The sequence below is a fragment of the Phoenix dactylifera genome, chromosome 2, assembly GCF_009389715.1.
Source record: "Phoenix dactylifera cultivar Barhee BC4 chromosome 2, palm_55x_up_171113_PBpolish2nd_filt_p, whole genome shotgun sequence".
NCBI classification, from domain to species: Eukaryota; Viridiplantae; Streptophyta; class Magnoliopsida; order Arecales; family Arecaceae; genus Phoenix; species Phoenix dactylifera.
In genome coordinates this window covers 4,802,213-4,818,825 of record NC_052393.1, presented here as the reverse complement: position 1 = coordinate 4,818,825, position 16,613 = coordinate 4,802,213, and the positions used below count along the sequence as shown (strand labels likewise).

Genomic DNA, 16,613 nt, shown 5'->3' with positions numbered 1-16,613 from the left:
GATATTTTTTTTTAATAACCTTCATTTCATGTTTGGAAGCTGGTCTCAGTTCTATTATGAACCCTTCTAAAACAAAATAATTGTTATTAGCTACTTAAATTGAAAGAGTTGTCTATTGCCTCATTCTTCATTATAATCATGTAAACTAAGGATGCTTTTTTTTTTATGCCAGCACCATTGAAATGTCAAAATTTTTCGCCTTCATCTCTGATGGTATTGCTACTTCAAAATTGAAAATGAATGACGAGCTTCTATCAAGTTCTTTCATATTCATTCCATATGTCAGTACTTCTATGTACAATGACGTTGTTTCTGGTACATTTTTTTCACCCAAAGATGTGTATTGGCATGATCCGGTTGGATGTTTTGATAAGACAAAGGAAGTGTTCCTTCAACGCATTTCAATGAAGACAACCAATTGCCTTCCATGTAAAGCATTGTCAACGATCTATCCAAGTCTTCATGATTTTTTTGTGAATGTTTGTGGTGTGTGTGAAATTCCTCCATTTCATAGCTACCTTCAGATACTACTGCAGTTATCAGCTGTTGCATTGCCTTCACAGGCAGCTTATTCTGTAAGTGCTCTTAGATCCGAAATGCAAGTTGCTGTTTATAATGGCTATCAAGAAGGTGTTACTATCATTTTCTTTAAAAAATTTATTGAATGATACAGGCTGTTCAGTTGTGTTTTCTTTCATTATATTTTAGGTTTTTCGAGTTTTCCTGAGGTGGGCTGATGAACTCAAATCTGGAGTAGTGAAGGATGATGAAATTTATGACTTGAAAGAGAATCTCTGTAAATTAGAAAACACAGTGCTTCCAACCTTGCAGGATAAATGGGTTTCCCTGCACCCTTCTTTTGGTCTCATATGTTGGTCTGATGATGAAAAATTGAAGCAGCACTTTAAGCCCTCAGATGGTGTTGACTTCTTACAGTTTGGTGAACTTAGTAATGAAGAAAAGGATATGCTTTCTGGAAGGGTTGCGATATTGATGAAATCTATAGGTATTCCTTCTCTTTCAGAGGTATGAATGCCTATCCTTTTGATCTAGGTACTTTTACGTTTTCATGATTTATGCCTATCCTTTTGATCTAGGTGGTTTTACATTTTCATGATTTCTTATATACTGCTGCTTGCTTAGTAGGTTGTGTCGCGTGAAGCAATATTCTATGGCACAGAGGACAACAGAGAAAAAGTTTCTTTAATAAATTGGGTTCTTCCTTATGCACAGCGCTATATCTATAAGTTGCATCTGGACATATATCGCAACCTGAAGCAGGTTGAATTTGAAAAGCTTAGTCTGTTGCAAGTTGCAGTAGTGGACAAGTTATTTTACAAGTACACTCTAAAAGGACGTGACAGTACTTCTAAGAAACGGTTTGAGTGTACCTGTCTTTTGCAGGTTTGGAATCTTAATCTGAATCTGACTTCCTTTTCTCATTTTATATGCTTATATTAAGTTATTACTCATGATTGTGTGGTTGGAGTATGGTTAGGATGCTGCTATATTTGCCCAATAATCTCCCCGGAATGGGTGTGATCTGGTTTCTTTGAGCCAAACATGGCAGGTTGGTGGTTTATTGGTGTTGTAATGCCAACTTTACCCCTGACAGTTCCAAAAAAAAACCATGAGTTGAACGAGTTTCGGGGAGTTTGGGGGGAGAAGAAGCATTTTCCATATGAAAATATTTGATAGTTATAACTTGTCTTCATTATTTATTAATGTCGAGAATCTCCATATTTGAAAATATTTAAAAAAAATACTAAAGTACTTTCTTAGGGAAGAATGAGAGTCTAATGTTCTTTTTGGTTGTTTCTGTTGTATTTTTTAAATATATTTTGGTTTGCACTAGGTGATATTGCATTAATTTTCCTATTCAAGATACCATAATCCATCAATGTTATTACCTATCATCTCATGTTATTTCATTTCATTTCATTGCTAACTAGCTATGCCCTTGTTATCTTACTTGCGATGGACTTCCAATGTTCAAGTAGGAGCTTGCCATACACGATTCTTTTCTTTTTTATCATGGCACCTTTTCTAAAATTTTAATTTGATCTGCTCCCAAACCATTGTCCAATGTTTTTCAACATTGCTTGCTGGAGGTGTTCTGTAAGACAGATGCTAACCTGGCATAGGAGGATCCTGAATGGAAAAAAGCTAGACAAATGTGTTGAGTTTGCTTTATATGGATGGGGTGAACCAAACTACTATGAACATGGAGTGAGAAAGTTCTGAAGCTGTGTAGGATATCTGTAATTTTTTGTCTGGACATTCTAGGATTCCATAAATGCTGGTGTTATGGTTGTGTTTAGTGAATTTGATTACCTTATATACAGAAGCTTTAACCCTGCCTAATTGCCTGTAGTTTCAAATATTAATATAGCAGTTCTTTTTTGAACTTTTCTTTTCTTTTAGTCTCTTGAACAGCAGTTACAAGTTGACTGGAAAGATGTTGCCTGCAAGCTTACGAGATCACTAAATAGATGTTAACATACTATAGGATGTCCTGAAAGGAAGAAAACTATTAGATGGGTCCATCATAGCTCATGGGTATTTGCATTCTGGATATCAAAGCACATAACTTGTTTGTGCTTTTATAATGTCCTCAAAAGTATATGACGGTTTCCTAGTGGTTTCTTTTTGAAGCTATCAGAAATATTATTTCACTTCCTTGAATGACTGTTTATGATATGGATTTGGTAAAGGGGAGTTCTGGTGGGTTTTTTGCCCTAGTTGTGAATGGAGATGTATTGATCAGTTTTCACCTTAAAAGTTCTAGCTTAGATGAAGACTAAAGTACAGTAAAGGATCAATCCAAACCTTTTGCCTTAAAAGTCCCTATATTACAATTAACAAATCAATTGACGAATCCAATTTTTTTATTTTTTAGGAGTAGCTTCTTTAACTTCCTTGCTTCATTTCAGTATTATTGTAACTTTTGTCCTCGGTCATCTTAATTAATCATCGTTACAACACATTGCTTTTAGGGGACTTCTAGCTGACCCTTGAAATTGTTATAACAATAGATTTTAGGCTGTGACATGCCACTTTGGAGGGATGTCTAGTTGTACAGTTGACTTAATCCTCTAACCTTAATTGAGTCATATTGTGACCCATTGACTTGACTACTAATGAGATAAGGTGGATTATTGCAAAATTATGACCCCTTTTTGGTCAATTTCATTTGTTGGAAAACAATTTTCTTAAATTGTAGGGGATGATACAGCCAGCTGACTGGCTGGTAAATACTGGCTCCAGTGGTGGCGTTGCATTCTCTGCTGGCAATGTTGTTGCCCAAGGTGACAAACCAAGAGGGGGGGGTGAATTGGTTTATCAAAATTTTCAATTTCTTAATTAAGTTAGTTGATGAGTGAGTGGTTAAGCTAATATTAATTGAATGCGTGTAGTGGAGTTAAGTAAAAACGCAATACAGATACACAAGTAGTATAGTGATTCGGTGCTCTCTTAAGCACCTACGTCCACTCCCCAAGCGTCCCTTTGGGAATTCACTATAATTCCGCGGATTACAGTTGGATTGTTTTTCGAGCTCACAATCCAAAAATCTCTACACTTTGGTTTTCCGGGATCACCAAAAACATATGTTGGTTTTACGGGCTCACCAACAAACCTTCACCGTTGGTTTTACGGGCTCGCCAACAAACCTTACAAAGAATAATAGAAAAGAAGTTTAAAGCTCCTAAATGAGCAAATATAACAAATATGCACAAAAAGAAGAGAGTAGAAAATAATTATCGCTTTGTAGCTTGCTCTTCTCTTCTTTGCCAAGGTTCCTTCTCTTCACAATGGGTTGGTGGAGCTGTTGAATATACCCTTAGATTGCTCAACCACCTCCTCTTCGAAACTTGAATGAAGAACCTTGATGAAGAGTGCTAGGGCTTGCTTTTGGCTTGAATGAACTATTGATGTCTTTTCAAAAGATACTTCCTCTGATGAATAGTGTCACTTTAAATACTTTTCCACGTCTATTGGTCACTTCCCATTGGTTAGATTTGAAAAACTAGCCGTTACTAGCCGTTGGGAGGTCAAAAAGTACTTCTGCAGAACTAGTCGTTATGCCCTTGCCCGTGCTGGGGTCGACCCAAACTTTACTGGGGTCGACTCAACTTACTGTTCATTGGACTTGGGGTCGACTCAACTTCCTCTGGGGTCGACCCAACCTTCACTGGGGTCGACCCCTGCTACAGTGGGGTCGGCCTTCTCAGGAATCACAGAAACTTACATTTTCAGCTGTTTTCACTGGGGTCGACTCAACCTTTCTTGCGGTCGACCCAAGCTACAGTGGGGTCGACTCAAGTTCCATTGAGGTCGACCCTCTTAGGGATTCCAGAGACAGTTTTGAACAACATAACCTTTGGGTCGACTCATGTTTAGTTGGGGTCGGCTCCATTGGGGTCGACTCAAGTGTTCCTGGGGTTGGCTCCAGCTGGGGTCGGCTTAAGGAATCTTGGGGTCGGCCCTCTCAGTGAATTCCAGAGAGTTGTTTTCTTGAAGCTTCAAGCTAGGGTCAGCTCAAGATTATTTGGGGTCGGCTCAAGGGTAAATGGGGTCGACTCCACTTACTGTTTATCTATGCCATTTTTGCAGGGGTGTGCCAGATGGTTCCATGGTGTGCCAGGGTCGACTCCACTTAGCTTGGGGTCGACTCAATCCACACTTTCCTGCATCTTAAGGTTAGACTAATTCATATAAATAATGAGACATATTTCAAGTAAATTTTGAGTGTATGCCACGATAGAGCTACATACCCTTAACAGTGAAAATCACTGTTTTGCTATTAAGAGTATATTTTACTTGAAACTTGGTTGAATTAGAATTAAGAGTTCTCTATCCCTTTTCTACTACAAATTTTATCTCATTCTCTTAATATATTTTGAATGTATCGAGGGTGTCGTATTCATGAGTGATGTATCACATTAAACCATATTATCAATTTGATATTTCCTCAATGGTTGTGTTAATCATCGAAATAACATTATCATCCTCAATCTCCCCCTTTTTGATGATTACAAAACATTGAGGATGAGTAGATTGACACTTATATTAAGATAAGGGGTTTTTGTTTTATAAGGAGCTTAAGTTGCTGAATTTCAGCTTTTCAAATTCGAAGGTGAAGGCTCCCCCTCTTTCATCCAAATATTGCCAATTTGACCTTTTGATTTTTCTCCCCTTTCTTTTGTATTTTATTAAAGATGAAACTTCAAAAATTTGAGATAAAGCAAGAGTTTCGAGTTATGTATCGAGGCATGAGAAGTATGTGCCAAATTCAGAAATTTTGATAGAAAATTCAGATTTTCTTGTTTTGAAAATTTTTATTGTTACATGTTGCTCCCCCTTAAGTAAATATCATCTCTCTTCCTATAATTTGCAAACTTATTTGTCCTATATCGCAACTTCTTTCTTTTCTTACTTCTCCCCCTTTTTGTTATCATCAAAAGAGTGTATAGCAATAGAGACAATAAACGATAAAATTCAAATTTCATTGATCAAAATGAGGCATTGTAGTTTACTAATGCCAAAATTACAGTGTTCTTCAATTAAGGTACAAAGTACATCAACAAAGCGAAATGCATATGAGAACTAGATAAATCCTAGGCACTAATCATAATGGTCTCCTGTAGTGCTAACATCGGGCCTAGGAAAAATCTAATGGCTGTGATCTAGTCCTCATCCTCCTAGCATAGGTGGCGAGGGGAGGTCTGGCCTGATGGAACTGAGTCTGTCGTGGACCTCGATGAGCTGGGTGACTCTGTGCCGAAACCTCTGACTCAGCTGCTCGGGGCACAGATGGACCACGAGCCCCTCTCTCTCTCTAATGTTGTCACCTGGTTTCTAAGGCCTCTAATCTCAGCAGTCATACTGTCCATCCTGCGCATCATATCATCAGAGAGGGTCCTCACCTGAGCTGACACAAGCTCAGTCATCCTACTCCAAAACTCCTTTGTACATCCCGTAGGTGTGCATGACAAAGGTCCAGCCTCTGAAGGTGCTGTAGGATAATCCGCAGGTACCTCAGCCTCAGGGATAGAGTCTCCAATCTCTGGTGCATCACCCTCCGATGCATGTATCTCTGCTCCTCCACGCACCCACTGCCGGTCCACCTTCTCATAACCCATGCGAACTAGGGACCGTGCAGTGTAGGTGTCAGTAAATAGCAGATTCCTGGATATCTCTCCCTCCACAGATATGTCATGCTGCCTGAATATCAGGATGAGTATCATACCATAGGGCAAAGAAACTCTCGATTTGCATATAGCCTCTTGCATCTGCCTGATCATCATAGCTGGAAGATTCAGGGGAATCCCTGAATGACATGCTCCATAATGACCATGTCTCGCTCAGGTATGTGATCGAATCTTTCACTTTTCGAAAACAATATCCGACCTATGAAGTTATGCAATAACCTCATCTCAGCTGATAAAGAGCTAGCTACAAGGTTTTCTGAATAATCAAAATCATCACTTTCAAGAATCAGCTGTAGAGCTCTCAACTTGTTTTCTGGTCTTTCTGGTGTAGCACTTTCGCAGGGGAGATGAAGCAACTCACTCAAACTTGCTTCTGAAACCCTAACCCTTACTCCTCGGACCTCAGACACAAGCCCTCCCGGTCCAACTTTTAAGAAGACAGAACTCACGAACCAAGCCCGAGTAGGTCACCAAATCTAGGGAGCAAAGATACTCCCATCCTTGCCTTCGGATCCAATCCTCCAAACGGAACCCCTCTTGATCCAAAAATTCAGAGTGGATCCTTCTCCCCGTGGTTACCGGTCTCTCCGCATATTTTGCAAGTTGAACTGAAGGGGAAGGAGGTGGAGGAGGCTCTACACGTGTCTCATCTTGTGGGGGCACTGTAGAAGAATCTCTAGCATGTCTATCTACAATGGTTGGCCTTGAGACTCTCCCGGATCACTTAGCAACGGCTCGCTTGTGTCCCATTTTCACCAAATGCTTCCTTAGGTCTTGATCCAACGGCTTGGGGAAGCAATCTTCTACTGTTTGGAGGTGATTGAAAGAGATTGGAAAGTGTAAAATAGGGTTTTAGGAAGAGGACAAAGGAAAATAGTGCCCTAAAATGGCTCTCGGGTCCCTTTTTAAAAACAGGATCCCGCCGTTGGGTCGACCCCAGATTTTTCTTGGGTCGACTCAAGGTGGGGTCGACCCCATTCTGGCTCGGGTCGGCCCCAGTTCAGGCTTTAATTTTTTTTTTTGAATTCTTCCTTTCTTCCAATCCTTACCAAATCTTTATGGGACATTGATATATGAGTAAGGAGTCTATAAATAACTAATTTGACTAATGTTTCATGGGTTTTTCAAAATGGGAGGAGAGTATCATGAGACAACTTGTTCCTTTTATTTGTTTTCAATCAAAGGGATCACATATGCCTAATTTCCTCCTAAGCATGCAAAATCTATCTTCACTTAAAGGTTTTGTGAATATGTCAGCTAGTTGTTTCTCGGTTCACACATGCTCAATACATACATTCCCATTTTGCACATGATCTCTAATGAAATGATACCTTATTTCAATATGCTTAGCCTTGGAGTGCTGAACCGGATTTTTGGTAAGGTTAATGGCACTAGTGTTATCACATTTTATAGGAATATTGTGTAGTTTGATTCCATAGTCCTCTAGTTGTTGCTTGAGCCACAGTACCTGAGCACAACAGCTTCCGGCAGCTATGTATTCGGCCTCAGCCGTTGACAGTGCTACTGAATTCTGCTTTTTGCTAAACCATGATACTAAGTTATTTTTCAAGAATTGACATATTCCACTAGTGCTCTTCCTATCTAATTTGCATCCAGCAAAGCCTGCATCAGAATATGCAAGCAAATCTAGACAAGAGTCTCTAGAGTACCATAATTCTATGTTTGTGGTTCCTCTTAGATATCTAAGAATTCTTTTGACAGCACTCAAATGTGATTCCTTAGGGTTTGATTGATATCTAGCACATATTCCTACACTAAATACTATGTCAGGCCTACTAGCAGTAAGATAAAGCAAAGATCCAATTAAACCTCTGTAGAGTTTTATATCTACACTTTTTTCTTTTTCATCTTTGTCTAGCTTGCTAGTGGGGTTCATGGGAGTGCCTATTTCTTTGTAATTTTCATTTCCAAACTTCTTTAGTATTTCCTTTGTATACTTAGTTTGATGAATGAAAATTCTTTAGTTTGTTTGATTTGTAATCCAAGAAAGAAATTTAGTTCTCCCATCATACTCATCTCAAATTCTCCTTGCATTAAATTAGCAAATTCTTTACAGAGATTATCATTTGTGGCATCGAATATGATGTCATCTGCATATATTTGTACCACTAGCAAATTTTTATCTTTTCTCTTAAGGAAGAGTGTCTTGTCTACGTTTCCTCTACTGAAATCATTATTTAACAAAAATTTGCTTAATCGATCATACCATGCCTTAGGTGCTTGTTTCAATCCGTATAATGCCTTATGTAATTTAAATACATGATCAAAGAACTCATAATTCTCAAAATCAGGAGGTTGCTCTACATATACTTCTTCTTCAATATAACCATTTAAGAAGGCACTTTTTACATCCATTTGATATAATTTGAAATCCATAAAGCATATAAAAGCTAGAAGTAATCTTATAGCTTCTAATCTAGCCACGGGAGCAAATGTTTCTTCAAAATCTATCCCTTCTTCTTGATTGTATCCCTTAGCTACAAGTCTAGCTTTATTCCTTATAACTACCCCATTTTTATCTAACTTATTTCTAAAAACCCATTTTGTTCCAATTACTGAGTTATGCTTTGGTCTTTCAATCAATGTCCATACATTGCTTCTTTTAAATTGATTTAGTCCTTCTTGTATAGCATTAATCCAATTTATGTCATGCTCAGCTTCTTCATAAGTTTTAGGCTCTATTTGTGAAACAAAAGCAAGATAGTCATTCAAGTTTCTAAGAGAAGATCGAGTTCTTACCCCTTGAGATGGATCTCCAATAATTAAGTCTTTGGGGTGTCCATGTGCATACTTCCATTCCTTTGGCAGGTCTTAAGATTGTGGTGGCACACAATCATCCTCCTTTTCTTTTTCATCTACCTTTTCTTGATTTGGCACGTCATTGAGATTCAGCTTTTCAAACTCAATAATTCCTGCATCATTATCAAAAAAACTCTCTCCTAGCAGACTCACTATCAGACTTATCAAAAATAACATTTACAGATGTGGAGTATCCTAAGAAGATATCCTCATCTGACTTGGCATCAAACTTGCTTAGATCCTCCTTGCCTTTGTTTAAGATAAAACATCTACACCCAAATACTCTAAAATATTTAGCAGTTGGTTTCTTATTTTTCCAAAGTTCATAAGGAGTTTTCTTTGTTATAGGACGTATTAAGACACGATTTAAAACATGGCAAGCAGTATTTATAACTTCAACCCAAAAGTGCTTTGGAAGATTTGACTCATACAACATTGTGCGTGCCATTTCTGCCAAGGTTCTATTTTTTCTTTCAACAACCCCATTTTGTTAAGGCGTTCTAAGTGCTGAAAATTGATGTGAAATACCATTTTCACTACAAAATTCTTCAAAGTGTTGATTTTCAAATTCAGTTCTATGATCACTTCGAATTGCAACTAAGGTGAGCTTCTTTTCAGTTATGATATTTTTATAATATTTCAGGAATACTGAAAATGCTTTATTTTTATGTGCAAGAAATGAAACCTATGTATATTTTGAGAAATCATCTACTATAACTAGTCCATATTTCTTTCCTTCTAGGCTTGTAGTTCTAGTAGGTCCAAATAGATCCATGTGAATGAGTTCAGAAGGCCTAGTGGTTGATACTACATTTTTGGATTTGAAGGATGATTTTGTTTGCTTTCCTAATGTACATGGTCCACACATTTTGTCCTTTTCAAAGATCAATTTTGGCACATCTTTTATCAAGTCCTTTTTGACTAGTTTTGATATTAGATTCATACTAGCGTGTCCTAGTCTACGATGCCAAAGCCAACTTGTTTCATTTCTCTTTTCTTCATTAGTAATTAAACATAATCCATTTTTCTTGGTTAAGTCATGAAGATCTACCATATAAATGTTTCCATGCCTATGTCCCATAAGTACAATACTATTGTCTTTAGGATTAGTGATTATGCATACTGAGACTTCAAATGTGACCTTAAGATCTTTATTACAAAATTGACTTATGCTAAGTAAGTTATGTTTCAAACCATTAACTAATAAAACATTTTCTATAGAAGTGGATTGAGTGATACGAATTTTACCCTTTCCAATGATAAATCCTTTTTCATTGTCTCCATAGGTTACCACTCCACCCTCCTTAGATTCCAAAGTGACGAATTGCTTTATGTCACCTGTCATGTGTCTTGAACAGCCGCTATCTAGATACTATCGTCTATCCCTTCTATTGGCTGTAAGACACCTGCAATCAAAGTCAAGGATATACTTTAGGTACCCAAACTATGTTGGGTCCTTTAGGGTTAGTCTTTAATGTTCCTTTTAAAACCCAAATTTTCTTGTATTTTAGCTTGCCTTTATCATTTAATTTGTTATAACTGAATTTCCTAAAATTGCATTCATATGCTTTGTGTCCTATTTTATTGCAGCAATAACAGATTGTATTTTCATTTTTGGCTTTAACAAATATGTTCTTTAAGTATTTTTACTTTCTATTCGTTTTGTATCATAATCCTGCTTTATCATATACAGCTTTTTGACTATCAAGAATCATATTTAGTTTGGTTGAGCTAAGTGTGAATTTGTCCCCTAAGAATTTATATTTTTTTGCATCTTCTTTTAGCTTGAGAATTTCAGTAATTAGATCTTTAGTTTCATTGGTAAACTTCCTACTTAGTGTTTTATAGTCATTAGATATTTTCAGCTTTTCTTTCACAAGGGATTGGTTTTCATCTTTTAGATTTTTATTTTTACTGATTAGCTTCTTATGCTCATCCATAAGATCTAAAAATGCATCATGTAATTCTTCTACTGTAAAATCACATTTAAGTTCAGAATCTACCTCATCATCATTAGCCATGTAGCAAATTTGGGCCATTTCTTGTTGATCTTTCTCTTCCGAGCTTGATTCCTCACTTTCACTCCATTCAGCCATGAGAATCTTCTTCTCAAGTTTTCTTGCCATCCATTTTAATTCCGGGCAATCTATCTTGAAGTGCCCGGGCTTGTTACACTCATAGCAAGTTGACACCTCTTTTTCTTTTTCTTTATCTTTTCCCTTTTCCTTGCTTGAGCTGCCTTTGAGGAAGGGCTTCTTTTTGTGGAGTCTCTTCTTGCGTCTCATGAATTTTCTGAATTTCCTTGCAAGTATGGCCATTCCTTCTTCATCATATTTCTCCTCATCATCAGATTCCTCTGATTCAAGATCTTGTTTTGGAGTCGTACACTTCAAGGCAATGGTTTTCTTCTTCTTGACCTCTTCTTCTGAATTTTGCATCATGGTCAACTCATGGGTCATGAGTGATCCTAGAAGCTCCTCCAATTGTAGTGTGTTGAGGTCCTTTGCTTCTTGAATTGCGGTTACCTTGGCCTCCCAAACTCTTGGTACAGACTTGAGAATTTTTCGCACCAATTCAGAGTTAGTATAAGATTTTCCTAAACTCTTTAATCCATTTATGATTTCCGTGAATCTAGTGAACATTTCAGTTATAGATTCTGTGGACTTCATTTTAAACAGTTCATATCTATGTACTAGCATATTTATCTTGGATTCTTTAACTTGATTGGTTCCTTCATGTGTGACCTCTAGTTTATCCCAAATTTTTTTGGCGGATGTACATGTTGATATTCTATTGAATTCATTTACATCCAGTGAGCAGTAAAGTACATTAATTGCTTTGGCATTCAATTGTGTTAGTTTTCTATCATTATCATTCCAATCCATTTCAGGTTTGGGAATGATTGTGCCCTCTAAATTAATTATGGGTGTGTGTGGTCCTCTAGTTATGATACTCCACAAGTCATAATCTAGAGCTTGTATGAATATTCTCATCCTAGCTTTCCAATATGTGTAGTTAGTGTCATTAAACAAAGGAGGTCTATTTGTGGATTGCCCCTCGCTCATAGAACATCCTACTTGGGTTGTCATGATCTTTGACTCTTGATCGTGAGATCAACAAATACTATGAGAGCACCTCGCTCTGATACCACTTGTTGCCCAAGGTGACAAGCCAAGAGGGAGGGGGGTGAATTGGTTTATCAAAATGTTCAATCCCTTAATTAAGTTAGTTGATGAGTGAGTGGTTAAGCTAATATTAATTGAATGCGTGTAGTGGAGTTAAGTAAAAATGTAATACAAACACACAAGAAGTATAGTGGTTCGGTGTTCTCCTAAGCACCTACGTCCACTCCCCAAGCGTCCCCTTGGGAATTCACTATAATCCCGCGGATTACAGTTGGATTGTTTTTCGGGCTCACAATCCAAAAATCTCTATACTTTGGTTTTCCGGGATCACCAAAAATCTATGTTGGTTTTACGGGCTCACCAACAAACCTTCACCGTTGGTTTTACGGGCTCACCAACAAACCTTACAAAGAATAATAGAAAAGAAGTTTAAAGCTCCTAAATGAGCAAATATAACAAATATGCGCAAAAAGAAGAGAGTAAAAAATAATTATCGCTTTGTAGCTTGCTCTTCTCTTCTTTGCCAAGGTTCCTTCTCTTCACAATGGGTTGGTGGAGCTGTTGAATACACCCTTAGATTGCTCAACCACCTCCTTTTCGAAACTTGAATGAAGAACCTTGATGAAGAGTGCTAGGGCTTGCTTTTGGCTTGAATGAACTATTGATGTCTTTTCAAAAGATACTTTCTCTGATGAATAGTGTCACTTTAAATACTTTTCCACATCTATTGGTCACTCCCCATTGGTTAGATTTGAAAAACTAGCCGTTGGGAGGTCAAAAAGTACTTCTACAGAACTAGTCGTTATGCCCTTGCCCGTGCTGGGGTCGACCCAAACTTTACTGGGGTCGACTCAACTTACTGTTCATTGGACTTGGGGTCGACTCAACTTCCTCTGGGGTCGACCCAACCTTCACTGGGGTCGACCCCTGCTACAGTGGGGTCGGCCTTCTCAAGAACCATAGAAACTTACATTTTCAGCTGTTTTCACTGGGGTCGACTCAACCTTTCTTGGGGTCGACCCAAGCTACAGTGGGGTCGACTCAAGTTCTATTAAGGTCGACCCTCTCAGGGATTCCAGAGACATAGTTTTGAACAACATAATCTTGGGGTCGACTCATGTTTAGATGGGGTCGGCTCCATTGGGGTCGACTCAAGTGTTCCTGGGGTCGGCTCCAGCTGGGGTCGGCTCAAGGAATCTTGGGGTCGGCTCTCTCAGTGAATTCTAGAGAGTTGTTTTCTTGAAGCTTCAAGCTGGGGTCAGCTCGATTATTTGGGGTCGGCTCCTCACCTGGGGTTGGCTCAAGGGTAAATGGGGTCGACTCCACTTACTGTTTATCTGTGCCATTTTTGCAGGGATGTGCAAGATGGTTCCATGGTGTGCCAGGGTCGACTCCACTTAGCTTGGGTCGACTCAATCCACACTTTCCTGCATCTTAAGGTTAGACTAATTCATATAAACAATGAGACATATTTCAAGTAAATTTTGAGTGTATGCCACGATAGAGCTACATACCCTTAACAGTGAAAATCACTGTTTTGCTATTAAGAGTATATTTTACTTGAAACTTGGTTGAATTAGAATTAAGAGTTCTCTATCCCTTTTCTACTACAAATTTTATCTCATTCTCTTAATATATTTTGAATGTATCGAGGGTGTCGTATTCATTAGTGATGTATCACATTAAACCGTATTATCAATTTGATATTCCCTCAATGGTTGTGTTAATCATCGAAATAACATTATCATCCTCAAATATCCTCTCCCCAGTCAGTTCGCCGGACTCTTGGCTGCCAATGCACCCAACTGTTCTTTTCCCAGGATGTAATTTTGCATTTTACTTCTCTTGTTTTCCTTTCTGTTGGGGCTCTGTCCCCACAGTTAAACCCCCCAATAAAATGTCAGGGATGATAAACAGTAATGAAGAAGTAAAGACCATTTCCTATGCAAATGTGATCTCCTGAGCTTAGAAATATAGAGCACATTCTCCTTTACCAAGTTGTAAATTTCTAGTGCTTATTAAGGAAGGGAGGATTAGTTGAACTACTATTGATATTAGAAAGATTCTTCTTTAACATCAAATAGAGAAGGTATGCTCCAAAGTTTAGAAGCGCATGTTATTTTTTTTCTACTCCATATGGAATTTTTAAATTCAAATGAAATGAAAAACTCAGAAATTTTATTGAAACTAATGACCCTTATAGAAGAATTGTGATCTTTATAGCAGGCCTTAATTGTCATTATGTCAAATAGCTTATTTGCACACTTAGTGAGATGACGAGGCTTACAATTGTTTCCAGGACACACTATGACTTGATGGGCATATTTTTTTTTGTGTTCTCATATACAACAGAAGGGATTTGTGACTAACTACTGTCACTGCTTATTCTACTGTTTTTAAATTTTCTCTGCTTTATTCTACACTATCTGATAATGTCGTGTGCCAGTAAAGAATATTTGGTATGTCATTGAAGATGGATGGCTTTAGTAAAATTAAGTTGATGTATTCATTAGCATCTTTTACTCTGAAAAAAAAGGAGGAATCTATGAAAACTGTTAGTGCTTTTATCTAACATCTAACTACTATCCTATTGTTGATTACCATTTATGAACTGGTCCTCACGATCTTCATAATGTGAGTGTTGATAATCATCTTTTAACATCGGTAATTGAATTCCAGCCACTGAATTTGGTATTTGTGAATCACAAAGCTTTGACCTACCATGCAGGGAAATGTTTTATATGCAACTCAGACCTCGGATTCACACACTATATTCTTGGAGCTTTCACGTTTTTTCTTTAGTGGATCTACTGAGCTACACCTGGCAAATTTTCTCCATATGGTCACAACTATGGCAGACTCTGGCTCCACCATTGAGCAAATTGAATTTTTTATTGTAAACAGTCAAAGGATTCCCAAACTACCTGATGAAGAGCTTGTTTGGTCACTTTCTTCTTTGATGGAACTGCATCAGGATGAAATTTCCCAGCCAATCTGTGCGCCCCTAATGAATGTTGAACAGAGCTTCCCAACATCTAAAAGGAAACCAGGAATTATTTCTAATTGGCCACCTACAGACTGGAAAAATGCCCCAGATTTTAGTTATCATAGAAGACAACTCCAGACAAGGCCAGGTGTAACACCATATGATAGCTCACAGATAGAATCCAGGAAACCTCCTGAAAATGTCATGCACAAAGAAGATGTTGCAGTTCCCGTTGAGATTGATGGGGATTGGATCATAGAAGAGGGCTTGGCATCAACAAGTACAATGGTGCTGCAGGATTCAGTGCAGATGACAGATCAACCTCATTCAGTTGAATCGTTTGACTCTTTTGACAAGCAAATCAGTTTTAGTTCAGAACCCAAAAGTAAAGTATCTGATTCAGCAATCGTCCCTGTTGCAGATACAGATTTGAGCAATTTGTCCACTTCACCGGATAAGGACAGACTCTTTTTGCAGCCTCCTGATGAGAACCAGTCACGCAAAACTGGCAGACTTGGGGAGCTGATAGCTTATAAATATTTCATTGAGAAACTAGGTTCTGGGAGTGTTAAATGGGTCAATGAAGAAAATGAGACTGGCTTACCCTATGATCTGATTACTGGGGAGAATGAAGAAAACAGGGAATATGTTGAGGTTAAAGCTACAAAGTCTGCAAGTAAAGACTGGTTCCCAATATCAATGAGGGAGTGGCAATTTGCAGTAGACCAGGGTGATTCATTCAGCATTGCTCATGTGGTTCTTTTAGGTCCGAAAAAGGCAAGTATTACACTATTGAGGAATCCATTTAAACTTTGCCAACAGAATGCCTTGCGCCTGGCTGTTCTGATGTCAAAGAAACTAAGAGACTCATCAGTTGCTACCTAGAATGGGATAGTTATTTTACTCCGTCCTAAGTGCTCCATCATGCCTGAAGGCTGATCACACTTGATCAAATTATTGGTTTTTTCATGTATGTTGGCTAACCCAACATCTGCATTTTTTATTGAAGATTTAGCAGTTGGACTTGTGGGCTTCTGCATGGCTTATATAATTCCTTTGGCAGCCTTTAGTATGGAGAGTAATTTTGACAGTTCATGGGTAATCTGTTAGGGAAGCACAGATAGCTGACCGCAGAATTCCTTGATAATGCTATTTTTTTATTGTTGTACAGGCATACGCCGTCTAAATGGCGATTGAATGGCCTGAACTGAAGGAAGTTAACCATTTTTTTTAATTATTCATTAATCCATTCATTGTGCAATGGCAAATTATCTATTTTTTCGCTGTAGATTATGTTCATCTTTCGCTTTGCCTACAGGTTGTGCTCAAATGCCAGTATGTATAATTTGAATTCTCATATCTTTATTGTAAGAATCATTCCTCTTTTTTTTAATGCATAGACTACTCTTTTTGACAGCTGTTGGGTTTGAAGCTACGCCTTTTTGTAAAATAGGCTAAATCTGGTCAGAT

At 38.0% G+C, this 16,613-nt stretch overlaps 1 protein-coding gene across 2 annotated transcripts in view; it reads left to right on the top strand.

Moving 5' to 3' along the window:
* The window catches only part of LOC103695617 (protein NO VEIN-like), a 42,045-nt gene extending 25,614 nt beyond the window's left edge, over nucleotides 1-16,431 (top strand). The window contains exons 10-13 of one of the 2 annotated variants that reach the window (XM_008776986.3): nucleotides 173-575; nucleotides 709-1,026; nucleotides 1,147-1,404; nucleotides 14,886-16,431. In XM_008776986.3, the coding sequence (XP_008775208.3) occupies nucleotides 173-575; nucleotides 709-1,026; nucleotides 1,147-1,404; nucleotides 14,886-16,028 (2,122 nt within the window). In that variant the 3' untranslated portion in view covers nucleotides 16,029-16,431. Of the gene's footprint in view, nucleotides 1-172; nucleotides 576-708; nucleotides 1,027-1,143; nucleotides 1,405-14,885 lie in introns of those variants that run through there. The other variant, XM_039118237.1, reaches the window with a different exon arrangement.
* The last annotated feature ends 182 nt before the right edge of the window (nucleotides 16,432-16,613 follow it).